Source organism: Aspergillus terreus, genomic scaffold, assembly GCF_000149615.1.
Source record: "Aspergillus terreus NIH2624 scaffold_10 genomic scaffold, whole genome shotgun sequence".
Lineage (NCBI taxonomy): Eukaryota > Fungi > Ascomycota > Eurotiomycetes > Eurotiales > Aspergillaceae > Aspergillus > Aspergillus terreus.
Window position 1 is genome coordinate 173524 of NT_165933.1, and position 27633 is coordinate 201156.

At 52.8% G+C, this 27633-nt stretch overlaps 12 protein-coding genes and 1 non-coding gene across 13 annotated transcripts in view; 8 read left to right on the plus strand and 5 right to left on the minus strand.

Moving 5' to 3' along the window:
• ATEG_06905 (putative C2H2 finger domain protein) overlaps window positions 1-860 on the plus strand; it is a gene marked incomplete at both ends in the record, with an annotated part of 1581 nt that extends 721 nt beyond the window's left edge. Inside the window, one exon of the mRNA XM_001209591.1 lies at window positions 32-860. Coding sequence (XP_001209591.1) covers window positions 32-860 — 829 coding nt within the window. The remainder of the gene's footprint in view (window positions 1-31) is intronic.
• Window positions 861-1981: 1121 nt separating this feature from the next.
• Window positions 1982-3333, minus strand: ATEG_06906 (uncharacterized protein; the record flags this gene model as incomplete). The annotated part of the gene is made up of 2 exons (XM_001209592.1): window positions 1982-2280; window positions 2316-3333. 2 exons carry the CDS (start codon window positions 3331-3333, stop codon window positions 1982-1984), a joined length of 1317 nt encoding a protein of 438 aa, XP_001209592.1.
• Window positions 3334-3903: 570 nt separating this feature from the next.
• On the plus strand, window positions 3904-4405 carry pam18 (putative mitochondrial DnaJ chaperone (Tim14); the record flags this gene model as incomplete). Its single annotated transcript, XM_001209593.1, has 4 exons — window positions 3904-3954; window positions 4021-4094; window positions 4155-4208; window positions 4267-4405. 4 exons carry the CDS (start codon window positions 3904-3906, stop codon window positions 4403-4405), a joined length of 318 nt encoding a protein of 105 aa, XP_001209593.1.
• Window positions 4406-5350: 945 nt separating this feature from the next.
• atrR (transcription factor atrR) lies at window positions 5351-8349 on the plus strand (the record flags this gene model as incomplete). The annotated part of the gene is made up of 7 exons (XM_001209594.1): window positions 5351-5551; window positions 5623-5750; window positions 5806-6188; window positions 6248-6744; window positions 6798-6973; window positions 7043-7585; window positions 7641-8349. 7 exons carry the CDS (start codon window positions 5351-5353, stop codon window positions 8347-8349), a joined length of 2637 nt encoding a protein of 878 aa, XP_001209594.1.
• A 612-nt stretch (window positions 8350-8961) lies between these two features.
• Window positions 8962-11672, plus strand: ATEG_06909 (ATP-dependent metallopeptidase FtsH/Yme1/Tma family protein; the record flags this gene model as incomplete). The annotated part of the gene is made up of 2 exons (XM_001209595.1): window positions 8962-10831; window positions 10885-11672. 2 exons carry the CDS (start codon window positions 8962-8964, stop codon window positions 11670-11672), a joined length of 2658 nt encoding a protein of 885 aa, XP_001209595.1.
• Window positions 11673-12194: 522 nt separating this feature from the next.
• On the minus strand, window positions 12195-13361 carry ATEG_06910 (DUF1295 domain protein; the record flags this gene model as incomplete). Its single annotated transcript, XM_001209596.1, has 2 exons — window positions 12195-12935; window positions 12990-13361. The coding sequence occupies 2 exons, from the start codon at window positions 13359-13361 to the stop codon at window positions 12195-12197; spliced, it is 1113 nt and encodes a 370-aa protein (XP_001209596.1).
• A 511-nt stretch (window positions 13362-13872) lies between these two features.
• On the plus strand, window positions 13873-15859 carry ATEG_06911 (DNA topoisomerase 3; the record flags this gene model as incomplete). Its single annotated transcript, XM_001209597.1, has 5 exons — window positions 13873-13989; window positions 14054-14232; window positions 14291-14460; window positions 14508-15021; window positions 15073-15859. The coding sequence occupies 5 exons, from the start codon at window positions 13873-13875 to the stop codon at window positions 15857-15859; spliced, it is 1767 nt and encodes a 588-aa protein (XP_001209597.1).
• A 187-nt stretch (window positions 15860-16046) lies between these two features.
• On the minus strand, window positions 16047-16140 carry ATEG_10525. The gene has a single exon. It is a non-coding gene; the product is annotated as a tRNA-Ile (tRNA).
• A 218-nt stretch (window positions 16141-16358) lies between these two features.
• On the plus strand, window positions 16359-18099 carry dps1 (putative aspartyl-tRNA synthetase Dps1; the record flags this gene model as incomplete). Its single annotated transcript, XM_001209598.1, has 2 exons — window positions 16359-17360; window positions 17422-18099. The coding sequence occupies 2 exons, from the start codon at window positions 16359-16361 to the stop codon at window positions 18097-18099; spliced, it is 1680 nt and encodes a 559-aa protein (XP_001209598.1).
• A 557-nt stretch (window positions 18100-18656) lies between these two features.
• ATEG_06913 (putative acyl-CoA oxidase) lies at window positions 18657-20745 on the minus strand (the record flags this gene model as incomplete). The annotated part of the gene is made up of 7 exons (XM_001209599.1): window positions 18657-19186; window positions 19246-19300; window positions 19353-19869; window positions 19924-20073; window positions 20125-20244; window positions 20313-20511; window positions 20565-20745. The coding sequence occupies 7 exons, from the start codon at window positions 20743-20745 to the stop codon at window positions 18657-18659; spliced, it is 1752 nt and encodes a 583-aa protein (XP_001209599.1).
• A 647-nt stretch (window positions 20746-21392) lies between these two features.
• On the plus strand, window positions 21393-22868 carry ATEG_06914 (cytochrome P450; the record flags this gene model as incomplete). Its single annotated transcript, XM_001209600.1, has 2 exons — window positions 21393-21875; window positions 21933-22868. The coding sequence occupies 2 exons, from the start codon at window positions 21393-21395 to the stop codon at window positions 22866-22868; spliced, it is 1419 nt and encodes a 472-aa protein (XP_001209600.1).
• A 1320-nt stretch (window positions 22869-24188) lies between these two features.
• On the plus strand, window positions 24189-24715 carry ATEG_06915 (uncharacterized protein; the record flags this gene model as incomplete). Its single annotated transcript, XM_001209601.1, has 4 exons — window positions 24189-24224; window positions 24284-24381; window positions 24472-24528; window positions 24583-24715. 4 exons carry the CDS (start codon window positions 24189-24191, stop codon window positions 24713-24715), a joined length of 324 nt encoding a protein of 107 aa, XP_001209601.1.
• Window positions 24716-25499: 784 nt separating this feature from the next.
• Window positions 25500-27220, minus strand: ATEG_06916 (uncharacterized protein; the record flags this gene model as incomplete). The annotated part of the gene is made up of 2 exons (XM_001209602.1): window positions 25500-26917; window positions 26974-27220. 2 exons carry the CDS (start codon window positions 27218-27220, stop codon window positions 25500-25502), a joined length of 1665 nt encoding a protein of 554 aa, XP_001209602.1.
• Window positions 27221-27633: the final 413 nt, after the last annotated feature.

Genomic DNA, 27633 nt, shown 5'->3' on the forward strand with positions numbered 1-27633 from the left:
GTCGGTTGACGTTTTTTCTCTGGCTTTCTAGGTGGGAACACGATCCCGCATGGGCTATTACTTCCAAGTTGTTGATCTCCAAGCATCAGCAAGTGCAGCTGCTCGAGGCTGCCTCGGTCTTGGTCAACATGAACCAGGATGGGCCGGAAGCTGATTCCGAGGTGTCGTCTGCCTCGCCTGACGCCTCCTCCGAGGTGCGCGATGGCCTCAGCTCCGCTGAAACCACGCCGCCCCCCATGGATGAGGACGACGACGACGATGATGATGACATGTTGATCGAGCCACCCACCGGAGGCAAGCGATACAGTGTCGGCAACATCTCGGCCCATTTCTCCCACTCCTACCAGTCCGGCCCGTCCAGCTCCTTCACCGGTAGTGCTCCCTGGGCGTCGCCCGCCTTCTCGCACTTCCGCCACTCCAGCATCGACACCCGACCGTCGACGGCCGAAGCCAAGTTGCATGAAGATGACGAGGCGGATCTGGCTGCCGCGATCGGACTCTGCACCTTCGGAACGCCCCGAACGGGGCCTGTGGCCATGTCTCCCAGCGTGCCCCCGGTGCCGCCCCTGCCCAGCCGCTTCCTGGACCAGAATGGCTCCGCGAGCAACCACAGCCAGAGTCTGGATCAGTCCAAGACCAAGGGCCTGGCTGATACGGCGATCCTGGGCTCCAGTGCGAACCTCTTCCCCTCGCTCTCCTACAACCCGTCGCTGTCGTATAAGGTGTCGGATGAGCGCGAAGTGCGCATGGGCGATGCCGACCGTGCGTCCCGACAGACTCGCAATGCGGATGTTGACTTTGGAAACCGTCCAACGGCGGACGACGATGACGACGGCGTTTTCGGTCGGATGGAGGAGTAGAGCACACCGCGCGCCGTCATCTCCATCCATTCTTTTTCTCCCCTCGCTTATTTATTCTCTCCGCCCGGTCCCCCCGGATGGCTGCTCCCTTGCAGAAACTTACGATATGTATGAGCTTGTGCGCGCTTTTGCGATTGTCGATGTGATTTGGTTAGTTGTGCTTGGAGTTAAAACACCCCTTTTGCGTGTATGACGATTTCAGGGATTGTACCACCCAACTGTGCCTTTGTGCCGCTTGGGCCCCTGACTGCATGATGGACCCCGGATTATCCAGCATTTTCTCATTTCTTTTGTTTTGTTGTGTCGTTCACTAGTCCTCACCACTTTACTATGTTCAAATTCCCATGTACCATTCCCCTGGCATGATCCTCTCCGCCGGACATGGCTGTGCATTTTCATTTATTTATAAAGACCACTTGCATGCCCTTGGGCTTTCTTTCGTGTACACAGATCCCGATGGGATGCTTGAATGGATATTGGTTATATATCGTTTTCTTCCATTGCATTGCATGCATTTCTATGTCTCTTTTCTTCCGATTCCGTGCGACGCATTTCTGCATCACCGAGCCAGTGACTGATACTGAGATTCGAGGAATAAACGTACCAATGACTCCACAAACATCACATACATTCCACGGGTTGTCATGTCTCATACCAGAATCCCAAGGGACAGGTGTCGTAATGCTATTCTTTCAATACATCGATGGGAATGCTTCTGTCAATGTACGGAGTATGCCTGCATCTCTACGGAACAGTCGGAAGTCCGAAGATCCCTCCGCAAGGCACTGTAGTTTCATTGATTCCCATTGGAACGGATTTGCGTCATGTGCGGCTATGATTCGCCCTGGAGCCCTGGCGCGGGAACTCTGGTCGATCAAGGGATTGTTTGATTTCTAAGTAGTCTAGTCCAGGTCGGACGATCCAATGTGTCAGCATCGGAGTTGACAGCCGCTCTGCAAGGATGGTTGTTATTCGAGGATTGCTGTAGCATGGAGATTCTTGACGATCTTCGAATTATGAATTATTGACCATCGCATATGAATACATTGTCATTAATCCAGTAATGCTAACATAATAAACACCATTCATCTCTTATGTTGATACACATAGCAATGGAACAATCAATAAGCCATATTCCCACTATGAGTCCGCGCCAACTCTCCCGATCTCATTTCCCTCTTGTTCTTCCCTTTGCCTCCTTCGCGCATTGCGGCGTCGCTTCGCCTGGCTGGGTCGCTTGCGCTTTCGTTTGCGCTTCTCTGCGCTGGTGTCTGCCACGAGACTTTCGGTGTTTTCCTCACGTTGCTGCTGTTGCTCCTGCTGCTGCTCTTTCTGGTGCTGGTGGTGCTGTTGCTCCTCCTCCCAGCTGATGCTGTTGCGATAGTGGCGGTGGTGGTGGTGATGGTGGCAGCGGAGGTGCCTGCGGTTCTTGACTACCATCAAACAGCTCTCTACAAAACTCGAGAAAGTAGAACGGCGACACATTCTCCAGCCGCCGAACAACCAGGGCCCAATGTCTCGCCGGCGCATAGGGCGGAGCCCACGCAGAGGCCACGTCGAGATCAGCGTCCATGACGGACCTGACCTCGTCCGCGCTGCCTTCTGACGCGGTGCCCATCCCTGCAGCCGGGGACACTGGCGCCCACTGCTGTCCGGGGCGGGAGTGCGCTGTCGCCGTCTCCAGCTCACAGTGAGTGGTACACGTCTTTTGCTGTTCTGTCGATCGATGTTCTTGTTCTTCGGTAGCAGCAGCAGCAGCAGCAGTACCCAGCTTCGCAGCGAACGCACCCTGGAAGGGAAAGCAGCAGACATCCGCCGCGGGGGCCTCAGGCGCCAGGCCCTCAACCAGAGCATCGATCTCGTCGTATAGCGCAGAGGGGCTATCAACCACATCGGGATGTGGGCTCGTCAGCTGCGCGAAGGCGTCGTACATGTCGCGGCCGACGGCCCACGCCATGCGGAGCATCAGCAGGACGATCTCGACGACGAACCAGACGATGGCCCCGACCTTGGCCAGGGTCAGCAGGCTGCAGACGGCGCACGGCGTCATCGAGCGGTAGCGGTAGGGGACGAAGAAGCCCGGCGGCGGGATGCAGACCTTGCTGGTGTCTGGGTGCGGGGGCTCGCGCAGCGGGATGTAGATGGTGAGGGCCTTTGTTTGCGGAACGGCCAGGGCTTTGGTCTGCGGCGCGGCGAGCGCGGTGGGACTTGTGTCGGGGGGTGAGGCGGTCGTGGTGGGGGTTGTGGGTGAATGGTGGACGACGCTTGGTCGAGGGGACGGCGCGCGGTAGGTATGCGCGGACGCCGTCGCCAGCTCGGCGAGGTCGTGGATGCCCTTTGCCATGGTGGTGACTTCTATGGCGGCGGAGATGCGTTTGATGAGCGGGTCTTGTGGGGTGGTGAGGCCCGGGACTGGGAGCAAGGTGCTCCATATTGTGAGGGAGAGGAAAACGCCGATGAAGGGGAGGATCATGTTTGGTTGGTTGAGAGGTGGGTTTAGAATGTAGGTGTATGTAGAAGTAGATGTAAATGTAGAATGTAGGTGATGGATATGAGGGTTGATGGAAGTTGGGGGGTGGGAAAGGGAGAGGAGGGGGTTATATAGGAGAGAAAGAGGGAGAGTGAGAGCATTACAGAGAGAAGACATGGTCAGTGAATGGTGAGCAGATTATGATGGACCTGGATGAAGACCGGTGACTTGTCTTGACTGTTGCATAGTGAAGGGCTGATAAAGGATTCAATGATGTTTGTTCTGGTCTTTCCATTGGTCCTGGAGAGATAGCCTTGGTTCGCTGTCTGTCTCTTCATTGATGTCAGTATAATCATGGTTATATTCAGAGTAGAGAAATACTGTAGATTCTAAATGAATGGAGTATACGGAGTACTGTATAGTCCATATCTAGTGGGCGACAATTCCATACTCCGTAGGGCACGCTAAACCCAACTGGGACTCGGCGCCGCCGCTCCGAATTTTTATCTCGACCGTCGCCCATCGACACCTTCACTCCTCCACGTCACTCTCCCTCGCAACCTCTGTGCAAAGATGGCTTCCACTCTTGCTATCGGTCTCGGTATTGCAACCACGGCCTTTTTGGTACGCGGGAATTCCCTTAATCCTACCTATCGGTCCACCGCCCAATACTAACGCTTTTCTGCTCAGGGCCGCGCGGGTCTTGTCGCCTTCCGCCGCTACAGGGGCGGCGTCAACAGCATGGGCAAGGCTTTTTACAAGGGGTCAGTATACCACATAATTTCGACATGCGCGTCGTGGAGACGACAGCTGACACCACGCAGAGGATTTGAACCCCGGATGAACCGCCGCGAAGCCGCCTTGATCCTGGAGCTCCCGTACGATCCTCCCCTTCGATAACGTGTGGTTGTATACCAGATCTAACGACTATACTAGGGAACGCACGCTCAACAAGGAAAAGGTCCGCAAGAAGCACCGTCAGCTCATGCTCCTCAACCACCCCGATCGCGGTGGGAGCCCGTACCTGGCGACCAAAATCAACGAAGCCAAGGAATTCCTCGACAAGCATACTTGAGCATAACTGAGGCTTGAGTTGCCTTCTTGATCGCCTAGATCGATGTCGACTGTATAAGAATCTGTTTGTATATTTGGGTGCATAGCGTGGCGTTGGTGGGATTTTCGAAGACAAGAGTATATTCTTCCTCTTCGGCTCCTGAGGGAGACATGTATTCTGATATCCAAGATCGCCGCTCCTGTTTGCAATATATGTTGTAGTATTCATTTGGTATTCTTGAAGAGAATAAAAGGAATAAAATACGTATGTAGAGTACCTACATTCTACTCCGTAGTTACCCGTACTCCGTACTCATCGGAACTAATCGCATCCGACGCAGAAGAAGAAAGAAAGTGAAGGGTGCAGCTGGTCGGGAATCGGGGTTATCGGATTCCGTCCGCCCTATACGACGGGGAATACGGAGTTTGGCGCCACATTTAGGTTTGATCTTAGTCAACGGCAGCCTCTTTGTCGAAGAGATCGCATGGCCCCCCCTTTTCAACTTCTCTCTACCTAGGCATTGGATGACTATTGCATGTGCTCTGGCGTCATCTGCTGCTCTTCCTGCTGTCATTGTGCATCGATCTAGGCCTCTATCACCATTGCGGCCTGGGATCGCCACATGCTCCTAATCGGAAGGTTGAGTAAGCCACCGTCATCGAACTCACCTTCAGGCGGTACGAAGTACTGCATCCTCGCCTCCTCAGTCATCATCTTCACTCCTTTGCAGTCATTCTCTCTCCGACCCGGTCGATCCCCTGACACCTGGCTCCATCCCGAACCCGACCTCGCTGCCTCCTGACTATAGTCCCTCCTTTGCGGAACCCGGCGGAAATCTCCATCGTCCCCATTTCAACGTCCTGGTGGACGGACCCCGCACCGTCTGCCACCTTGTCGCGCTCAACACGAATACCCGCTTGGGTCTGCGGCTCCACTCCCTAACCTCCCACCGCGTCTTCGCTCACCATGGATGGTATGGGGGACGCTCCCGACGGCATGGGCTACGATATGCCCATGCTGATGAACCAGCAGCCCAATCTCTTCGGCGCCTACGCCCACGAAGGCTCCCCCATGCTCGCAGGGCTGTCGAATCCCTCCTACGAAAATGAACCGACGATGGGCGCAAACGAGGACAACAACGATGCCAAACGACGGCGGATCGCGAGGGTGAGTGGTTGTGGCGGAATCATGCCGTTGGACAGGCGCACGGGAAAGACGACTAATTCTTGTTCCACCAGGCTTGCGATATGTGTCGGAAGAAGAAGATCAAGTGCGACGGGAAAATGCCCAAATGCTCGCATTGTATGAATTACAAGACCGAGTGTGTCTTTACGCAGGTCGAGAAAAAGCGCAATCCTCCCAAAGGGTACGTGCGTCGAGAAACCCCTTACTTCCGTGGTTCTTCAGCTAACTGTCGACAGTGCCAAATACATTGAAGGTCTGGAAAATCGATTGGGTAGAATGGAATCGTTGTTGCGACTTTCGGGGCTTTTGTCAGAAGACGATGGAGGGAAAACCGACCTGGGAACGCTGGAGAAACGCCTCGCGGATCGATCGTTGGCGAGTGGAGGCGGTTTGAATGCAATCAGGAGTCCAAATCGATTCAACGCCTCGACTTCGGCCACACAGTCGCAACACAACACCGCATCGCGACACTCTACCCCGCGTGTGGATTCTCAGTCCAGCCCGCGCACGGCGGCGACTTCTCCCGACTCCCCCAAGGAATCCGAACCCGAGGTGGAAGGTCTGTCTGATATGATGTGCTCGCTTGTGACGAACAACTGCGGCGAGACGCGTTATATTGGTATGGTCTACGATTCAGGGTTGCTGCGTAGCTGTGGACAGGCTAACATAGCGTGACAGGATCGTCCTCGGGTTTCTCCATCTTCTCGCCCAAGGGTATTCAATGGGTCAACGAGAAGACAGGCGACACGTCGTTTCAAGATATGATATCCTCCGCCTATGTCGATGACAACAAATGGATGTACTGGAAGCCCGAAATCTTCAGCGACATTTTCGCCCGTCGCGTTTTCAAACCGCTACCGCCAAAGGAGGAAGCGCTGTCCCTGTTTCGGGATTTCTTCGAAAACTTCAATTGCATGTTCCCGTTGTTCCACGAGCCGACTTTCATGCATCTAGTGGAGCGCCAGTACTCCCGAGATCCATTCGAAGGGTCCGGTTGGTGGGCCAGTATCAATGTCGTCCTTGCCATCTCTCATCGATTGCGGGTCATGAGCAATCTGGTTCCCCACGAAGAAGACAAGAAAGCTTGGCTGTATCTGAAAAATGCCATGGGAGTTCTGACCGAGCTCACCATGCGAAATACCGACCTACTGAGCGTCCAGGCGCTGTTGGGCATGGTACGTGACGGACTGCGTCAGGTTACAACAGAAGGTTAGCTAACACCACCCAGTCACTCTTCCTACAAGGCACGCCAAATCCTCAACCCTCATTTTTCCTCGTCGCGGCAGCCATCAGGTTGTCTCACAGTATCGGCCTTCACAAACGAGGCTCAGGCTTTGGCTTGAACCCGGTCGAAGTCGAACAACGAAAACGGGTCTTTTGGATTGCCTACCTGCTTGATAAAGAGTAAGAGAGTCCCCCGGTCACTTGTGCGATTGTTCTGACGCGTTGTAGTATCTGCCTGCGTTCGGGTAGACCTCCTGTGCAGGATGACGATGACATGAACGTCGAGCTCCCGAGTGAGGATCCGCCAGATAATATCGGCAACGTCCCGCTCTCTGATGGCAAGAGCAAATTCAACCTGTTCCGGTCGATGTGCCAGTTTGCCACCATCGAAAGTCGCGTGTACAAACGACTTTACTCCGCCAAAGCATCGAAACAGTCCGACGGTGAGCTGCTTAATACGATCGGCGAGCTTGACAAGGAGCTCGAAGAATGGAAAGATAGCATTCCTCTTGATTTCCGGCCGGAACACGAGATCAAGGCTACACACACACCCCTTATTCTGCACGTCGTCGTCCTTCACTTCGCCTACTACAACTGCTTAACGACAATCCATCGCATGTCGGTACACCACGGTTATTGGACTAGTCGATTGTCCAATTATGCAATCCAAGGCTTGAACGCCCGGCCGCTGAACCCCAGAGTCTTCCTATCGGCCGTTCTTTGTGTCACGGCTGCGAGAGCATCTATCAATCTGATCAAATACATCCCGCAAGGAGACTTTGCTTGTGTCTGGTAAGTGCTGCGAAGACGATTTATTTGATATGATTCCCGTGCTAATTCAGGTCAGGTTGATTCTCTATTATCCGGTTTCAGCACTTGTCACTTTATTCGCAAATATTCTTCAAAATCCAAACGATGCTCGAGCTCGGTCAGATGTCAAGTTGATGAACGTCGTCGTCAATTTCCTCTCGACGCTCGTCTCCGACGAATCCAATGGCAGCATCAAGCGTATGCTTGGTCTCTGTGGTGAATTCGAAAGAATCGCGCAGGTTGTGTTGGATAAAGCCGAGCGCGACTCTCATTCCAAGAAGAAGCGCAAGACTGCCCCTGAAGAGACACGGAACTTGCCTCAAGGGACGCCGGAGGAGAATCCCACCCCCTCTCCATCGACTACGAAACCGCCCGATCCACCGCCTGCTACTGTGCCCTTCCCGCCGTCTGTATACCCGGATGGCCTAAGAAGCGACGGCCCAAACATGTCGAATCACGCGAGGCCGTTCAGTCCCGACCAAACCGTTCCCGTCACCAGCGGTCTAGCTGACAACATAATGTCTGGGATGGGACAGGATTTCCCGGATATGCTCAGTCCTCACACGATGGGCTTCGGTCACGCGACTCCATTCCCTTCCACCGATAGCCCTTTGACATCCTTCCAGCAGCCTTTCGTCCCCCAAGATCTTTGGCAGATGCCGATGACCATTGAATGGGACTGGGCCGATATGTCGTCTAATTTTCCCGTGTTCGGCACTGAGGCGCCCCCTCAGAATGGACCTTGAGCACGACGAAATGATAAAATGGGTGAATGGATATAAACGGGGCTGCTGTTATTGTCGATACGTGGCGTCCATGGAGATCACTCAGAACTTTTCTATTTATTGGGTTTCATCATGCAGGATACCTTCATTGTTGAGGGATACAAGGCGTTGGGAAGACTGATGACACTTTCAAGAAGCGCCACTCCACTATCTGTATCTATTCTTCTTATCTCTTTGATATTCACAACCAGTGAATACATACGATCTTCATGGTTGTATTTAGATGTAATTACGAACCAATTCCTCTCCCGACGTGAATCGAAAAGATGAAGAACAAAGGTCTAGATCTTGGTGCGTCAGCATCGTCCACTGAGTTCGTTCAGGTTCGGAACGGATGACTCAGCCGGCCGACGGAACAGAAAAATCCCAGGCCGAGCGGGTGGCAGACGAACCTCCGACATTAGAACGCCGACTGTCATACAGCTCCCCAAGAGCTTTCCACCCTCGCCTCCCCCTCCAATCCCTACTCCGACCAGGGTGTCTATGGCTTCGGCAGTCTGCCATCGCTATTAACCCCGGATACATACGCCCTTTTACCCCTTTCCCCGGCCTCTGGGCCCACCATCCTCGACCATGGCCACCCTACTCCGACGGCCAGGCAACCTTGCTCGATACTCGAGGAGAGCCGGAGAATCAATCTATCGCGGCGCGCCACTGTCTGCGCACCTCCCGCAGTCGAGACTTTCCTCCCTAATCACAACGCGCCGCGTCCGGGCCTTTGCTACCCAGTCCCCCCACGACCCGAAACCTCCGAACAAGAAAGATCAGAACCAGCCGCCGGATCAAGGCTCTGGCCCGAAGAATGATGGCGGCAAACCGGAAGATGGCGAGAAGCCAGAGGCGGCGCAGTCGAAACTCAGCGCCGAGGAGCAGGAACAGGTGGATAAGTTCATCAAGCATCTGAAAGAGCGGGTACCGGTGTCGCAACACCAGATGCTGGATGATGTGCGCACAATCATGATGAACGAGGGGCTCCCCCCGGAAGTTCGGGACTTTATCAAACAGCACATCCAATCCGGGAGACCCGCCTCCCTGATGGACTATGTGAACCTGACCCGCTACATGTCGAAACACCTGAACGACTACGCCCACAAGCTGAACGATCTCGAGATGAAGCGAAAGCAGGACGGCCAGTCGGAGGATGGCAAAGGACAACAGCAGGGCCAGCAGCAAGGACAACAGCAGCAGGACGGCCAGCAGAAGGGCGGTGACTGGAACAAGCCGCCGAACTTCAAGGTGTTCGAGTTCCGGTTCGACCCCGCCGGGTTCTTGATCAGCTCGCTGGTCACCTACTACATCTACCGCAGCTTCTTCCCGGGCGAGTCCAGCAAGGAGATTACGTGGCAGGAGTTCAGGGCGAACTTCTTCGACAAGGGCCTGGTGGAGAAGTTGACCGTCATCAACAGCAACCGCGTCCGCGTCGAACTGCACCGTGACGCCCTGGCTCGCGTCTACCCCGACTCGCCCGCCAACCAGCCCATGTTCCATTACTACTTTAGCATCGGATCCGTGGAGAGCTTTGAGCGTCGACTGGATGACGCACAGGACGAGCTGAAGATCCCCAGCTCCGAGCGCATCCCCGTCGCCTACGTCGAAGAAGTACCCTGGGGCTCCACCCTGCTCTCCTTCGCCCCGACTTTGCTCCTGATTGGTTCTGTCTTCTGGCTATCGAGACGTGCTGCTGGCGGTGCAGGTGGTCAGAGTGGAATCTTTGGTATCGGCAAGAGTCGCGCCAAGCGTTTCAACCATGAGACCGACATCAAGATCAAGTTCTCCGACGTGGCTGGCATGGACGAGGCCAAGGTTGAAATCATGGAGTTTGTCAGCTTCCTGAAGCACCCGGAGAAGTTCCAGAAGCTGGGTGCGAAGATTCCTCGCGGTGCCATTCTTTCCGGTCCTCCTGGTACTGGTAAGACGCTGCTGGCCAAGGCAACCGCTGGTGAATCTGGCGTGCCGTTCTTCAGCGTCAGTGGTTCGGAATTCGTCGAAATGTTCGTCGGTGTTGGTCCCTCCCGTGTGCGTGATCTGTTCGCCAACGCCCGCAAGAACACGCCTTGTATCATCTTCATTGACGAAATCGACGCCATCGGTAAATCCAGAGCGAAGCAGAGCTTTGGCGGCGGCAACGACGAGCGTGAGAGCACGCTCAATCAGATCCTGACGGAAATGGACGGCTTCAACACTTCCGAGCAGGTGGTCGTCCTGGCCGGTACGAACAGACCCGACGTTCTTGACAAAGCCCTGATGCGCCCGGGACGTTTTGATCGACACATCGCCATTGACCGGCCTACGATGGACGGCCGCAAGCAGATCTTCCGCGTTCACCTGAAGAAGATTGTCACCAAGGAGGACATGGAATACCTTACCGGCCGTCTCGCTGCTCTGACCCCTGGTTTCGCTGGTGCTGACATCGCAAACTGCGTGAATGAGGCCGCACTAGTTGGTACGTTACTCCGCTCCACTTCCTTTCCTGCTGTCTTAGCTAACATCTTCAAGCCGCTCGTGAGAACGCCGAAACCGTCACTATGAAGCATTTCGAACAGGCTATCGAGCGTGTCATCGGTGGTCTGGAGAAGAAATCCCTCGTGCTCTCGCCCGAGGAGAAGCGCACCGTCGCCTACCACGAGGCCGGACACGCCATCTGTGGCTGGTACTTCCGCTGGGCTGACCCGCTACTGAAGGTGTCCATCATCCCCCGCGGCCAAGGCGCCCTGGGCTATGCACAGTATCTGCCCGCGGGTGGCGACACGTACCTGATGAACGTGAACCAGCTGATGGACCGGATGGCCATGACGCTGGGCGGCCGTGTCAGCGAGGAGCTCCATTTTGACACCGTCACCAGCGGCGCCAGCGACGACTTCAACAAGGTCACGCGCATGGCCACCGCCATGGTGACCAAGTTCGGCATGTCCCCCAAGCTGCGGTACATCTACTACGAAGAAGACCCGCAGCAGCAACTGCACAAGCCCTTCTCCGAGGACACCGCCCGCGACATCGACTCCGAGGTCCGCCGCATCGTCGACGAGGCCTACAAACAGTGCCACACGCTGCTCACGGAGAAGAAGAAGGAAGTCGGCATCGTCGCCGAGGAGCTCCTGGCCAAGGAGGTGCTCAGCCGCGACGACATGATCCGTCTCCTCGGTCCCCGGCCGTGGCCCGAGTCCGGCGAGTTCGCCAAGTACTTTGACGGTGGCGCGACGATCGCGCCCCCGGAACCCACGGAGACCAAGGGTGAAACCGAAGGCAAGGATGGGAGAGACCAGACGCCCTTCCCGACGACATAGACAGATTGCATTCCGGTCTAGAGAAAGCACATCGAAAACATACCTGACTTTTTACGGTTGACGAGGGGACATATCTTGGGGTTTTGTATTTATCGATACGGAAGCATCTCCTTTCTTCTTCTTCACCTTGGTTCTCCTTTTTATCCTCCTATTTCTTTTGCGCGTTCATAAACCTTAGGATCAAGCTACCTGTTCTCCCTTCTCTTTCTTCTATCCGCTCCTCCTCCCTTTTCTCTTCTCTCTCGTTTGCATCTTGCCCGTGTCACTTGAAGGAGCATCAGTGTACTGTATTGTATAGTAGGTGGTTATTCATTGAGATTATCCTGTATAGATTCATTTTTTAGGTGTAGACGAGAAACGCGCGGATAGCATGAAATTGTAACCCGAATTCGAAACCCGATGAGGAACCAACTAAAATGTTATATTTCAAATATGTACTCCAAGGCCCAAAGAAAAGAGAAAATCCAAAATTGGTATCATATAACCAACGAAATTTAGAACTTGGTATACCACCCTACCCCTTTACTGACTTTTCTTCTCCACAGCCGTCTGTTCGCCCTCACCGACGCTCTCCTTGGCGGGACGGGTCTTCTTCTTGCCGCCCTTGTACTTGGGCTTCACAGAGAACCGGGGAATAAAGCGTCCAACACGCGCCTGATACTCGCTGTACTCGGGGTACTTGCTCGCACTGATGGCCTCGGTGAGACGAACGCTGCCCTGGAAGATGAGCAGGTAGCCCAGCACGCCGAGTCCGGTCCACTGGAGGTAGGTTTCGGTGCGGTAGCAGTTCCACAGGTAGAGAGTGAGCCAGATGGCCTGCTCCGCGACGAAGTTGGGGTGGCGCGACAGGGACCACAGGCCACTGACGACGAAGCCGCGCTCGAGGTCCTCGGGGGTGAACTGCGACTTGTACTGGCCGGAGATGCGGGCGGACTTCTGGTACTCGTGTTTGGCGCAGTGGAAGGCCCACTGCTGCTGGTCGGCGAAGTACTCGATGATGAGGAAGAAGAAGGCGACGCGCGAGAAGATCAGGTCGGGCAGCTCGAACGACTTCATGTGCGGGAGGCGCGAGAGCAGGAGGAAGTTGTAGGTCGGCGCCGTGATGAGGAGCAGGAGCAGGCTCTGCGTCAGGGAGATGAAGACCACGTTGAACAGGAAGAAGATGAACCGGTTGTTGACCTTGGCGCGCACCACCTCCCAGCGGTAGTCCTCGGAGCCGATCTTGTAGCCGCCCTTGCGCCAGTAGTTGAACGTCAGGCGGATCTATGCAGGCGTCAGTTTGGGTGACAGTTTTCCTTCATTTGTGTCGTCACTTACGCTCCAGAGTACGGCGAGAGCGGCGATGGTGTCCAGCGCCTCGGTGCGGAGGCCCGACATGCGCGCCCAAACGGCGAAATGCACATTGTAAACTGCGGGGAGGATACTCCAGAAGCGATCAACTTGCGACCAGTTGCGGTTCAGCTCCGAGAAAACAAGGAAGAAAGCCGACAGCGCCAGGCAGAGACCAAGTGCTGAGACAAATGGGTTCGTGGAGAGGTAGATCTCCTTCAGACCTTGCGCATCTTTCGCTGCCGCGACAACCTGGAGTCTTTCAGGCAAGGTCGTCAGCTGCGGGAGAAATGGAAGGACCGTGCGGTTGAAGTAAGTGCAGTCCCAAATGGACTGGACGTCAGGAAGCGGCAGCGCCATGGTTTCTTCGCGACAATGGAGATGGGGAAGAGGTGGTCGTTGGGAAGAGAAGTCAAGGTCGATGACGACGATCAAAACAAACGAACCGACCAAACTGCTCCCGCGCCTTACCTCTTTGGGAAGTAACCTTTGAACATGCCTTTCTGCCTCAGGCATCACTACGCGCGGGTATCGCGTTCTTTCGTGATGTCCTCGACCGTTCACTTCCTCGCACACCGTCGTCTACGATCAAGGTTCGGCGATAATTTGACCATGGACGTCGCTTAGACTTGTGTAGACCCGGATCTGCTGCCATGGCAATCACACGGGTCTTATGCGTGGCTGAAAAGCCCGCCATCGCAAAAGCTGTGGCTCAACATCTATCAGGTGGTGCCATGCAAACAGTAAGTGGATGCAAACCTGGAAAGATCCGTGCTGACACCCGTAGCTCTCCATTCGTGGCAACCAATATGTGAAGAACTATCTGTTCGAATTCAATTTCGGTAGCCCCTGGGGCACCTGCGCAGTCACCATGACCAGCGTCATTGGACACTTGACAAGCCTGGACTTTGAGTCGCATTACAAAAGCTGGCTGTCTTGTCCGCCTGGTGCGCTGTTCGAGGCTCCAGTGCATGAATCCATAGATTCAGTACGCACCATATGCCCTTTCTTGCCCGTCTTGCCCAGAGAAAGCACTAACTTGGACGACTTAGGACAAAACCGCCATTGCAGAGAATATCCGAGAACAGGCCAAGTACTGCAAGGCCTTATTTATCTGGACTGACTGTGACCGAGAAGGCGAGCACATTGGCACCGAGGTCCGCTCCCAGGCAAAAGAAGGGAATCCGCGGATTATCGTGAAGCGCGCCAGGTTCAGCAACACAGAAAAGGCGTAAGCATCTCGATTAAAAAAGTCCATTATAAATTACACTGACTAACCCCCCCTTCAGCCATGTCCTCACGGCCGCTCGGGGACTTATTGAACTGGATGATCTCCAGGCCAATGCAGTAGCTGCTCGGATCGAACTCGACCTGCGAATTGGCGCTGCATTTACTCGCTTGCAGACCCTTCAACTAAAGCATCTGTCAGCGGCACTGGCTGATACTTTAATCAGCTATGGTCAGTCTCCATGACCCCTCTTATCTTTCATAAACTAATTTTGACAGGGTCCTGTCAATTTCCAACTTTGGGCTTCGTAGTGGACCGCTACTTGCGCGTTAAAAACTTCAAGCCAGAGACTTTCTGGGGCATCAAGGTCATGCATCAGCGGGATGGCATCAAAGTCAACTTCTTGTGGAAACGGGTCCATCTCTTTGACCGGGCCGCTGTGACGGTTATGATGGAGCGGTGTCTTTTGGCAAAGAAAGCCAAAGTCACCAAAGTTAATCAGAAGCCGACCAGCAAGTGGAGGCCTTTGCCGTTGACAACGGTGGATCTACAGATGATGGGAAGCAGATACCTCCGTTTGGACAGTCAAAAGATTATGAAGGTACCATTAAGAAATCTCATTTTATGCTACCTTGCTGATCCCTGTTCATTCCAGGTTGCAGAGGCACTATATACAAAAGGGTTTATCAGCTACCCCCGTACGGAGACGGATCAATTCGATAAAGGAATAGATTTGAAGAAGCTGGTCGAAAAACAGTTGCCCGATAGTAACTGGGGGCAATACGCACGAGGGTAGGTTTGCTCTATTGGTACTTGATCGATGTTTCTGACCTGGTGAGCCAGCCTTCTTGATGGCGGCTTCAGGACTCCCCGGGCCGGACGTCACAATGACCGCGCACACCCGCCTATACACCCAATTTGCTGGGTTTCGCCAAGTACATTGTCAGCAGACGAGAAAAAGGTCTATGAGTTCGTCGTTCGGCGGTTCCTCGCTTGTTGTTCCGAAGACGCAAAAGGCCAGTCCACAGAGGTTGAGATCGAATATGGCGATGAGATGTTCCACGCCAAGGGTTTGATCGTTCTGGAAAGGAACTACCTCGATGTATATGTGTACGACAAGTGGGAGAGCAGCCAAACATTACCCCCATTCCAAATGGGAGAGACCTTCGAGCCAACCGAAGCCAAGATCTTTGACGGCAAAACCACTCCTCCGAATTACCTCACAGAGCCTGAACTCATTGGATTGATGGACGCCAATGGAATCGGAACGGACGCCACCATGGCAGAGCATATTGCAAAGGTGAAGACGCGCCAGTACGTCGCTGTCCATTCGCGTGGAAGCGGCCGCAACGCAGTCAAGGAGCTCATTCCTACCAGATTGGGCATTGCACTGGTGGAGGGCTATGACAACGTGGTGGCCGGCTTATCCGACAGCATATCTCTCAGCAAGCCTTTTCTTCGGAAGGAGATGGAAGCTCGTATGCGTGAGATCTGTGCGGGCTCTAAGACGCGCCAGCAGGTTGTACATGAGAGCTTGGAAAAATATCGCGAGGTTTTTATACATACCCAAAGACGCATCAACATCCTAAAGGAGGCGTGTCGCAAATATCTTAATGACAATGCAGCCTGACCTGCCGAGATGATATACCTACTACAACTAATGAAGGTGGCCACAAAGAACCTGTGGGTTGTCAAATGCACAAGCAAACCTGTCGAACCATTCTCTCACAGATGATAACTGTAGCGTCTAGACTCAGCAGCAAAAAACACACGATATCTATGCTCCATTCCGTTGGATGGTGAAGCAAAAATCTTAATGGTTCCGACGAGGGTCGAACTCGCGACATCCGCGTTAACAGTGGATAATCTCCTATATTAGCACGGCGCTCTAACCGACTGAGCTACGGAACCAGCTGTTGTGTTAATAGTTGTACTCACGGTATATTGACACAAGATCACGTGACAAAGCTTAGGGTTTAGGGCTGGGCACCAGATGGCGGGGCATGACTCAAACAGGTAGGGCAGCTAGATTGTTGTCGTCACGAGAAAAGGCCTGGTATCGTTCTCCCCAGCTCCCCATCTTTCCAATCTTTTGTCTTCTCGTTCTCCATACACCCAGCTCTCAAACCATGGCGGACTCCGAGCTCCCTGTCCGTCCTAAGCCCGAAGAGACCCCCGCGGGGGGTGAAGCCCCCGCGGAGGGTGCGGAGCAAACTAAGAGCGCCAGCAAGAGCGCCGCAAAGAAGGCTGCAAAGGAGAAGGCCAAGGCTGAGAAGGCTGCTGCTCGTGCTGCCCAGGAAAAGGCCCAGGCCGCCGCAGCGGAGGCCAACGATACCGCGAAGCATCTCTACGGCCAGATGCCCGACTCCGAAGACACCGTCCCCACCACGCGATTCACCGACATCAACGACGACCTCTACGAGAAGGAGATTACTGTGGTGGCCCGTGTTGACAATGCACGTGTGCAGAGCGCCAAACTGGCCTTCCTGATGTTGAGACAGCAGGGAGCCAAGATCCAGTGCGTCATTGCGCTTGCGGAGCCTATCTCCAGACAGATGATCAAGTACACTGGTGGATTGAACGTCAACTCTATCGTGCAGGTCACCGGTGTTGTTAAGAAGCCGCAGACCCCCATCGCCTCTGCTACCCTCAGCAACCACGAGATCCACATTCGCAAGGTTTACATGATTTCGGAGGCCGCGCAGCAGCTGCCGATGCAAGTGAAGGATGCCGAGAGACCCCCGCCGGAGACCACGGAGGAAGGTTTCCAAACCGATGCCGATGGCGCCCCCATTGTCACGCTGAAGACTCGTCTTGACAACCGTGTGCTTGATCTGCAGACGGAGACCAGCCAGGCTATCACCTGGATTTCCAGCGGTGTTGCTGAGCTGTTCGCCGAGTACATGATCAAGAGCGGTTCGCGGTGGATTTTCACTCCCAAGCTTGTGGGTGCTGCCACCGAGGGTGGTAGTGGCGTCTTTGAGGTGAAGTATTTCAAGCGCAATGGATACCTGGCGCAGAGTCCCCAGCTGTACAAGCAGATGTGTATCGCCGGTGACATGGAGAGCGTCTTCGAAATCGCCCCTGTTTTCCGTGCCGAGGACAGCAACACACACAGACATCTGACTGAAGTAAGTCGGCACGGCTGAGACACCGATATTCAGTTTCCGTCAATTGCTGACCCTTTCATAGTTCTCTGGACTCGATTTCGAGAAGACCTTCCACGCCCACTACCACGAGGTGCTCGAGTTTGCCGAGAACCTGCTGGTCTTCATCCTTACTCAGCTTAAGGAGCGTTACGCCGACAAGATCGCCATCATTCAGAAGTCCTACCCCAAGGCGGGCGATTTCAAGCTGCCCAAGGACGGAAAGGCTCTGAGACTGAACTATATGGATGGTGTCCAGATGCTGAAGGAGGCCGGTGTTGATGTCTCTGAACAGGAGCGCTTCGAGAACGATTTCACTACAGCAATGGAGAAGCAGCTTGGACAAATCATCCGGGAGAAGTACGATACCGATTTCTACGTGCTGGACAAGTTCCCCATGGCTGTGCGTCCGTTCTACACGAAAGCCTGCCCCCAGGACCCTCGCTTCTCTAACTCCTACGATTTCTTCATGCGTGGCGAGGAGATCATGTCTGGTGCTCAGCGTATCAATGACATCAAGGAACTGGAGGCCTCCATGAGGGCCAAGGGGGTTGAGCCGAACCAGGAGGGCTTCGAGGACTACCTGAATGCTTTCCGTCAGGGATGTCCCCCGCACGCTGGTGGTGGTCTGGGTCTGAACCGCATTGTCATGTTCTTCCTTGGCTTGCCTAATGTTCGCTTGGCGACATTGTTCCCCCGCGACCCCCAGCGCCTGCGCCCATAAGTGTCGGGAATGTCTGGAAGCAAGAAGAGGAAATATATCTGAACTAGAGAGGGCTTTAGAGATAGCACCCTTGGAAAATGTATGAAAATGAGAATATAATGTATCACAGATGGTAGCTGATGACGGCCTAGCGCTCAGGCTTGCTCACCAAGCCTTGGGGAGACCAGCAGGCAAGTAACGAGCATCTATTGGCTCACAGTTATGTATTTCCTATTAGCCTGTCTTCTGTTTTCCCTGTTAGATTCTGCGTAATACTTCCTGCTACTTAGCTATTCCTTCTTGCGCAGCACATCTAGGTACGAATATCCACGTCTGTTCGTCCCATAACAGTTTCACTTTTATTGACTATTCCTATTCTATTCTCTTTGCTTCGGCCACTCCTTTCTGACGTACCCGAAGGCACCGCAGTTACCCTATGTGCATCCATATTGGCCATACGAGAGCAGTTGAAGTTCAACTGAAATGAAAGGTTATCTCCATGCTATTACTCTGCTAAGCTACACACCTGGGTACTATTCGAAAGATTTCACCCTCTGTCGGCATCTGTCCACTTCGCTCTATAGGTCTGTTGGATGAACAGAAGAAGCACAAATGTCAAAGGAAGCTTCCCCAGAAAACTCCTCCAGCTCGGACACAAATGCGTTCCATAGTCGATCGGAAGTCATGGGCGCATAACTGTATGGCGCCGTTCCGGATTCGTACACCAATTTTTCTAGGTCTGGGAGTAATGCATCGGCAGCTTGGGCTTCCATCTCGCGCTGGGATCTCCGGCTGATGCCTCCCTGCTCCGTATACCATGCGGAATCTTCTAGAATAACCCCGCTTTCGTAGAGAGCGCAGAGCTTGGGGTCAATGTTTGCCTCCTTTGCTGCTTCCAATGCCATTCGGTGGCCGATGGCCTGGATCAGTGGAAGCGAGAGCGGGAGGATATTGCGGTTAAAGGCTTCGCTTCGATGCACGCCGCCAAATTCTATCAAATGCTGTTTTGCCTCTGTCAATAATGCGGCTTCGTGCCGAGCAACGGGGCTGTTGGGGTCTTTAGGGGGCGGCGGCTGATAGCGGCCGATCAGGAGCTCGCTTGCGAGTCCTAAATCCGTAATTAGCATTAAGCTCAAAGTCTGACATCTGTATGAGATGGTGACATACGAATGGCGAGGACCCTAATGTCGCCTTCTGCAGTTCCTACGGCTCGGAATTCCAGCTATAGATAGATCGTCAGCGTTCCGTACGAACAGTGGTTTCGGTTTACTTACCTCCATTTGAAGGATTTGATTATGTTCGTAATATCCATGCCAACCACACTCGTCATTCAAGGCTTTGATGCTCTTCTGAAAGTGCTGCAGGGCAACAGCCTTGAACACAGTCGCAACGGCGTGGCGCACGCGCGGATCGACCTTTCTATTCCGGAAAATGGTCGCCGCTTGCACGAGGAACGCCTGGAGCACATGGTATTGCGCGACCGCGTGGAGGATGGGGAGATGCTGGGTGCGGAACTTGATGACCGCCATTTGATTCCCGTCGTGGCCCGTGACCCTCCGGCGCACACTGAATTGGGCCGCATTGTACACTGCGAGTTTGAGGGCCGGGATGGAAGCACCAGACAGGAATAGCGTCCCGGCTGAGACGCGGTGGATGGTGGAAAAGAAGTGGTCCCGTTCGTTTTGTGGCTTTTCAAGGCTGCCCAGGAGAGCGGAGTTGGGCAGCACAACCCGGTCGAACAGGGTGAGCGCGTGGTCGATTGGATGAGCACCAGCGCGTGGGGGTAGGGCTCTTCATCCAACAGTTAGTATACTCATGCGGAGGGGAATAAGAATGGACACTCACTTCGCAATCACGCCTTTGCACATCTCATGGCCATCTCCCAGGGGAACTAAGAATGGCCGGACACCATGATTCTCGCCCTCCACGATCAGGCGGGCGATGACAACGGCAACGACGGGAAGTCCGCTTCTTGGTGTCGTCGGTGGCATACACCTGCGGTTTGTAAGTTAGCGTTGCGCCTAGACGAGGTATGATACCACCCACTTTGCAGCGGCCCAAGAAGGGCTGTGGAGCTCGAAGCCACCGTCAGGCAAGAGTGTCGCGGTCGTTTCTAGATTTCGCGCGTCTAGTCCATGGCCGACCTCGGTGAGCATGAACTGCGCTCTGGGTGGGACCTTCGAGTTAGCCCGAATCACTAGTTAGTGACTATTTCCCCTGAGGGCGGTACTAACGAGATCTCAAAGTTCAAGGCACGCTGGAGGATCCCGTGAAGGTCCGGCCGGGTGGTTGCGAATGGAGCCACAGTTCCCACAAACAGATTGTACTGGATACTAATCAAAGTCAACGCTCCACCGTCAACTGCCGCGATTGGATCCGTCTGTAGCTTCCAGAACTTCGGACTGAGGGATGCAATGTCTTCCACCGTCAAGCCTAGTCTTGCTTAGCTGGTATCAAGTGGGCTGAAAGGACGATTAGGGCCGTACTGTATGCATCGCAGATTTTCTTCGCCCTTTCGTATGTGAGCCTGGTGCGCTCTTCCAGGGTCAGGAAACGTGCTGGTAGTGTGAACAAAGGTGATTGAGCCAGCTCAAGAGTAGGTGAGGGCGACTGCCACACCCAGTCATAGAGGGCCGCATCGGATGACCTTGGTTCTGGTGGCAGCATATTGTGATCGGTGGTCTTCGAGCCGTCGAGATTGATGAATGTGCATCCCCATCTTCCCTCCAGCGAGCAGCGGATATTTATACACGACCGGTAGTTGCGTAGACGTCCTCCATGTCGATAATGGAGATATCCCAGCTGTTACGAAGTTTGGTGAAGAACCAGGTCATGGACGGCGATTGGCTTCCCTTGCACACGCCAGTCCCGCCACCAACATGATTGTGGCTGGCGGAGGCATACGGACTTCGCCGTCGTTGAGACAATACCACGAAGCAGACTAAAACCGGGAGCTGAAATTCAGCTAAACGCAGCACGAATATGAGCCTGACACATAGTCGGCTACTAATTAAGACCGTGCTATCCCAGAACAAGTCGGCAGTTCTCATCGCTCATCCAGCAAATCCAAAATGTACATCGCCGCGGTACTTACAATGATGAGGCCCCATTGGGCTGCCGTTATCATCGGTTTGGCAGTCTGTTATGTGAGGACTGACTCCCAATTCAGTAAACGAAATCTAACACCTTCCTAGTTTATCGGCTCTGCAATCTACAACTTGTACTTTAGCCCGCTGGCAAAGTATCCTGGCCCATTCCTCTCCAAGATTTCTGCCCTTCCGGATTTCTACTGGTCTTTAACCGGGGACCGGCATATGTGGATTGCACGGAATCATGAGATCTATGGGGATGTGGTTCGCTTTCGCCCTGACGGTCTCCTCTTCAGAACCCCCCAGGCCCATCGGGATATCTTCAACGCCAAAGCCAACGTCAAGCGAGCCAAGTTCTACGACATGATGACGCGGAACAAGCATGACACGAGTACCATTACCGGGACCGACCCAGCCCTCCATGCTCAGAAACGGCGAATTCTAAATACTGTCTTCTCGGAAAAGTCGCTGCGCTCAATGGAGCCTTTCCTGGTCAAGCACGTGGCACGCTGGTGTGAGCTCCTCATTGATGGAGATGGCACAGATTGGTCGACTCCACGGAAAATGTCTGAAGCATGCGACTACCTGGTCCTAGATGTGCTGTGTGACCTCTGCTTTGGGCAGTCTGTCCATACCAAGGAACCCGGCGAGAATGAATATCGCAACATTCCCCATGCGATCGGCTCGTTTCTCCAGGTCCTTTACCCGGTATGCTTCCCATCTTAGCCCGCAGGCAAGCTGGACATATAACTAACAACCCTGAAGCTTGGTCATTCTCCATGGCTAGATCTTATCGTCTGGTTAAAGCCAAGAGGCCTCGATTGGGTGTTTGGGGCCCTGACTCCTCCGCACATCCAATTTCTCTACGACTTCGTGAAGCAGTCGCTAGCACAACGTCTCACGGCCGAGCAAGAAACCCCGTCGTCGGGACATGAAGGCCGAGGGGACATGCTTCACTATCTGATACACGCTAAAGACCCAGCAACTGGTCGCGTGGGGTACACTCCAGAAGCGCTGGAAGCCGAGGCACTGATGCTCACAATCGCGGGTTCCGATACCACTTCCGTGATCATGGCCGGGTTCTTCTTCTATATTGTGCGAACGCCTCGTGCTTATCGGAAGCTCGTTCATGAGATAAGATCTACTTTTGCCTCCGTCGATGAGATCCGAGGCGGCCCCAAACTGACGTCCTGCCAATATCTTCGGGCATGTGTGGATGAGGCGATGCGGATTATGCCTCCCGGACCATCTGAGATGCCCCGGATTGTGCTGCCTGGAGGCATCATAGTTGATGGGGACCATATCCCCGAAGGCACAACTGTTGGAGTGGCATCTTGGAGCTTTTACCGCAATGAAGAGTACTTCCCAGATCCCAACGTCTATCGCCCCGAACGGTGGATAGTAGATGAGCACGCTGGGGTTACGGCCGAAGACGTGGCCAGGGCGCGGTCTAGCTGCCTCCCATTTGCAGCTGGCACAACTGGGTGCGCTGGGAAGAATTTCGCCCTTTTAGAACTTTACATGACCATTGCAAGCACATTGTGGCAGTATGACGCGCGACTACTACCGGGAGACCCGACTGGGGCTGGCAGCAAGGCGCAAGGATGGGGAAAGAGGAACCGAAACATCTACCACGTCAAGGACAAGTATATCAGCGTTAGGGATGGTCCAATGGTTCAGTTTAAGAAGCGAGTAGCTTAGATTCTACATAGGAACACAAACACTGGTGGAAAAACGCCGATACGAATATTATCTGCAAGGCACCAACATATTTCGAGCTGCCAGTAACCCATGTAGAAGGCAATGCGGGTATCTCCGAGATACGGGAGATAGCTCCCAGTGCGAAAGCAAGAAATGCCGATGGGCCTACTGTACCCATGTGCATTGGGGTCTGTGTCATGCTCAATGCCGCAATGTGTTCGGGATTGCCGGAACGATTCTGAAAAGGAAAGTCGGGACTACTCCGTACTATAGGATTTTTGTGAGGAATGGGTTCCTACGCTCCTGATACACTACTGTTCGAGCAAGAGCAGTCACCACTGTGGCTTGCTTATGGAGTCCAGATTGCAGCTCGCCACCTGAAAACAAAAACACATCTCCACTATACACCCCACTTGTATTGCAGCGGTGACACCGTCGAGAACACCTGTTCACTCCAGCATGGCGGTATATTCTGCCGATTGGCTGTCGTTATCCCATAGATTGGCTTGTTATACCCGCCTAGCAAGGTTGGTGCCATATAGTTACTAGTGTAGATGGGGGACAGTCCATTTGCCAACTCAGGCCAAGTGGGAGCACTAACTCCGTTACAGGCAGAAATCTCATGTGGCTTGCAGAAATGCCCAACTAGGGTTAGAAAACAGGGGCCACAAATGCCGCCCAAAGTCATGTATAACTGCCTAAGGTGATGTTAAACATAACTAACAGGCCGGTCCCTACGCCTGCAGCTTATCACAGTAAACACAGTAGGTTACTGAATAATTGGATCACCTGAACGCCACAGTTGACAGCCTGGTACTAGCGTCTACTAGATCTTCAACTCAGTAATCACTTGATCTATGTGGCATCTGTGTGGAAAGCTCGAATCGGGTTCACACTACAGGGTACTCCGTTCTAGCTGGTGCTTCTGGTCATAGATCTAGCCATAATCTTGCGCTAGGTTTGTGGCGTTGCTGAATATCTCAAAGAGGTTGCCAGCCTGCATCCTCTGCTGCGCACCCCGATCGTTCAGATGCGTGCTCATGGACAAGACCCGGGATATGCTGCAAACATTTGCAATTAGATGTGTCTGTGATGAGCGAACCGACTTGCAGGAGTAGAATCGTTCAAAGTATAAATAGACCTCTACTACGACGCTTCAGACAGTCCGACACTAGGTACCTTTATAGAAGCCTTTAGTCTATACTCTCTCCTCCATATTCACTACCAGTTTTCAGACCCCCTTCGTCTTCTCTCCTCGAACAGATTGTCGATCTTTCTTACAGGATGGTCAAGGTTACCCAATTGATCTCGCTCACCACCATGCTCGGTGCGCTTTCACACGCAGCATCACCTACAGTAAGCACTCCATTCTCCAAAATCATGAATATAAGAGCATTATTAATCTTCCACTACAGATGGTTTTCTGCAAAGATGCCAACTTTGGCGGCACTTGCGTTAACTTGCCAGTAGTCTCTGATTCTTGTGTCGACTTCAAAGGTGGCCTTAGCTTTCTGTAAGTATTCACGCCAGCCGGAAAACCGTTTAGAGCCATAGCTGGGCAGGAGGTGTTTTTGACTAATTGCCGTCTACTTCTGTGGTATAGTTACCACGAGGTTTCCTCAGTAAGAGTCCCATCCGGCTTTGTCTGCTCGCTCTCTAGGTATGTACAACCCATGAACCACCCTGACTATACGTGCTTTTTGACAATATTAAGGTATTATGGTTGCACCAATTCTGAAGTCTTTCTCATATCTGGATCCTACTCCAACTTATTTTCTGCGCCTACTGTCTACGGTACCACCAATTTCAATGATTTAACGGCCAGCGTTCTTTGCAGTCCTATTTGAAAGGGGTAGGAAAGGGTGCCCTTTGGGACTGGCTGGCTAACGTCGACACCTACTCTCAATTTATAAGCATATCTAGTTGTCTAGGCACATTTGTACTTTTGTGCAAGCCATCGTTTCAAGCCCGTCTTTGATTGTCCTCATAAACCTTCTCTTCGCTGTCTTCGTTTTGTTTCCCCAGCATCTCCGATTGAATTCCTCGTCAGCTCGCTGCTACTATTGCCTACCTAAGAGAGATGAATGCATACCAGAGACGTGATCTACTTACAATAGCTATTCGTAGGGAGGCAGTCAACTTCTAGCGCGCCTTTTACGCCCTACACTATATTTACTAGTAGTGATTGCTGTTGTCCCCTCGACAGGAGAATCCAAGTGGTATACTCCGGTCTGGAGTAAGTGTCACAAGAAACAAAAAAAAAAAACATACAACAGCTTAAGTATGGTGGTGGTCCCCATGAACTAGGTAAATGGTGGGCAAAGGAGCAAACGTCCACTGGGCGGTCCTTGTCATGCTCAGTGTGGGGGTAGCGCGTACTCGTCTCATTTGCGTAAAGTTAACTTCTTCCTAGTCTAGGTGTATGCCTAGGTAATATTCGAGTGTATGAAACAGAATCTGAAGTTTCCCGAGGGAAGACTGGATAATATGCGCAGAATTGAGGGCACGACATCCTCCTATTCCAGGGAGGGGTGTTCCTAGCTACTGTCTGTTCCGGGATTCTTTGGGCATGTATCTTGAATCGACGAAAACCTGCTCTAATATTCTTCCAGCATCGCCCTTATTCCAATTCTAATGACCTTGAGCCGCAGCTAGGACGGAGACAGCTTCCAGCCTTCCCCCCCCCCCCCCGGCGGCGGGGGTTTCGTGGCGATCAAAAACAACTCCCGACTCAAGGATTTGAGTAATTTCTTTCACAGTATGAGGCCTTGCCGTTGATAGAATTGAAGTCATGTTCGTCCGCCACAGTCCAGTTATGTAGCTCGAGAGCTGCAGGCCATGCACATTCAATTCTTCGAGAAAATGTGCCAATAGCCTCTCGAGATCTAATATCAACAGTTTCTCCTCATCTTGAATCTCTTCTATTTCTTCGGACTCGATCTCTCTCCACTCATGCGAGCAGGTATGAGTGATATCCAAGATTGCGAATGTGACGAAGCGAAGTACGCAAACACTCAAGTGCCTCTTAGAGTGTTCATCAGGCTCATGCTCAGGTTCTGAGTGAAAGAGAACAACATTCAATAACTCGGCGAAGAGACAAATAAGCTTGGCTACAGTCTCCTGGTCAGCACGTGTATGCAAAAGTCCTCTCAAAAGCGCCGTCAGTGGAGAGCATCCATTCTGAGAACAGACACAGTCGCAATCATCTTGAGTATTGTTGAAAAGGATTGTTCTCAGTAAGGCCTTTGGGGGTTCACTCAACGAATGAAATTTCGAAGAAGAGCCTTCCTCTGCGTTCATCCAGTATAATAGTCTTCCCACGCTATTTCCTATGTCATGCAAGGCCGATCCGGAATGCTTTTGGTAATAGACATCGGCGCCTTTACTGATCAACCAGCAAGACTTTTGCAGGAATACTTCCAAATCACAGGGCGGAGTGGTTGTCCAAATTTTTGTTAGGCACGTCTTGTTGTCGTCGTCGATCTCATCCACGCCTCGGAAGCCAGCGCTCCATAATCGGTCGGCCAAATTAAGATTGATGCCAACATAGTCAAAGACTGACCATCTATGACGCTCCAGGAGACCTCCCAGATCCACAGACTTTGCTTCAAGTAAAGTATATACTTCATAAGCATGGACATTCAGTAGGCTCTGAGGTTCGATGCGTAACCGATCTTGGACTTCTCTTGGTAAGTGTGCCTCAGCAAGAGCCTGTAGCCGCCTTCTGCGATGAATGAGTTCGCTGACAATTAGATCAACAATAGCCGGATTAGGATGAAAGCTGGCTATTTCAAGCTCTTTTTCTCCAATAAAGCACCTTTTGTCATTCACCAATATCTTGACGCTCTCCTCACAGTTCGCTTCGCATGCCGCTATAAGGGCGCCTTCGGTTGGTGCATGGCCAGATTCAAGGATCAGGGCTAAACCATCTCCCCAACGAGTGTTCGTTTCGATCCATCGATGAAAATCAACCCCTCTTCTCAGTTGTGCTGTCATAAGTTTCCTGGATTTGTACACGAGTGGCTGTAGCTCCTCTGGGAGTTCGATGTCTTGGTTTAAATCAGCCTCTCACATTCTTTCAGATTGTTCTTTGAGATGTAAATACCCTGGAGCCCTTTCTCATGGGCAATTCTCCAAATAAGGCGGAAGCTAAAGTCTTCGAACAAGTCATCATTCCTACGTCCATCTGCCCTCGACACAAAGTAACGAGGGTTGATAACATTCTCTCGATGCCTCCAGTCAAGGGCTTCGCGGGTCATATATCCCCCGGCTTTCAGCAGGTCTGAACAGATATCAATCGTTACCTGCTGCTTTTCCAGATCGCTGCCTTCATAACCAAAGCCATCGATCATGCTGTCGGCAGGAGTTGCACCCCAGTCGTTCACACGCTGCGGAGAAAGGCCCGCTTGTAAGAGGTTTTTGATAAACGAACGCCAGGTAAGCCGTGAACGGGTATCCCAGTGAGAACTGTAACTTTGCCAGCTAGTGACCACCTGTAGTTGCGGTTAATGAGGGACATTCAACTAAAAGCCTCAGACGTTCTAGCATCAAGTATTTTAATCGGTAAAAAATTTGGAGCATCTATGGCAAATCAATACTCACATGTAGGATGGTATCGCCTCTTGAAGAGCATCCGACATAGATGCTTTTCCTTCACGGAAGGCTTGAAATACAGCCTTCTGAGCGTTCTGCATAACAGTAGAGACATCCTGCGACTTGAAACTTTTCTCTGCATCATGAGAGTATGCTGAATATCTCGGAATTT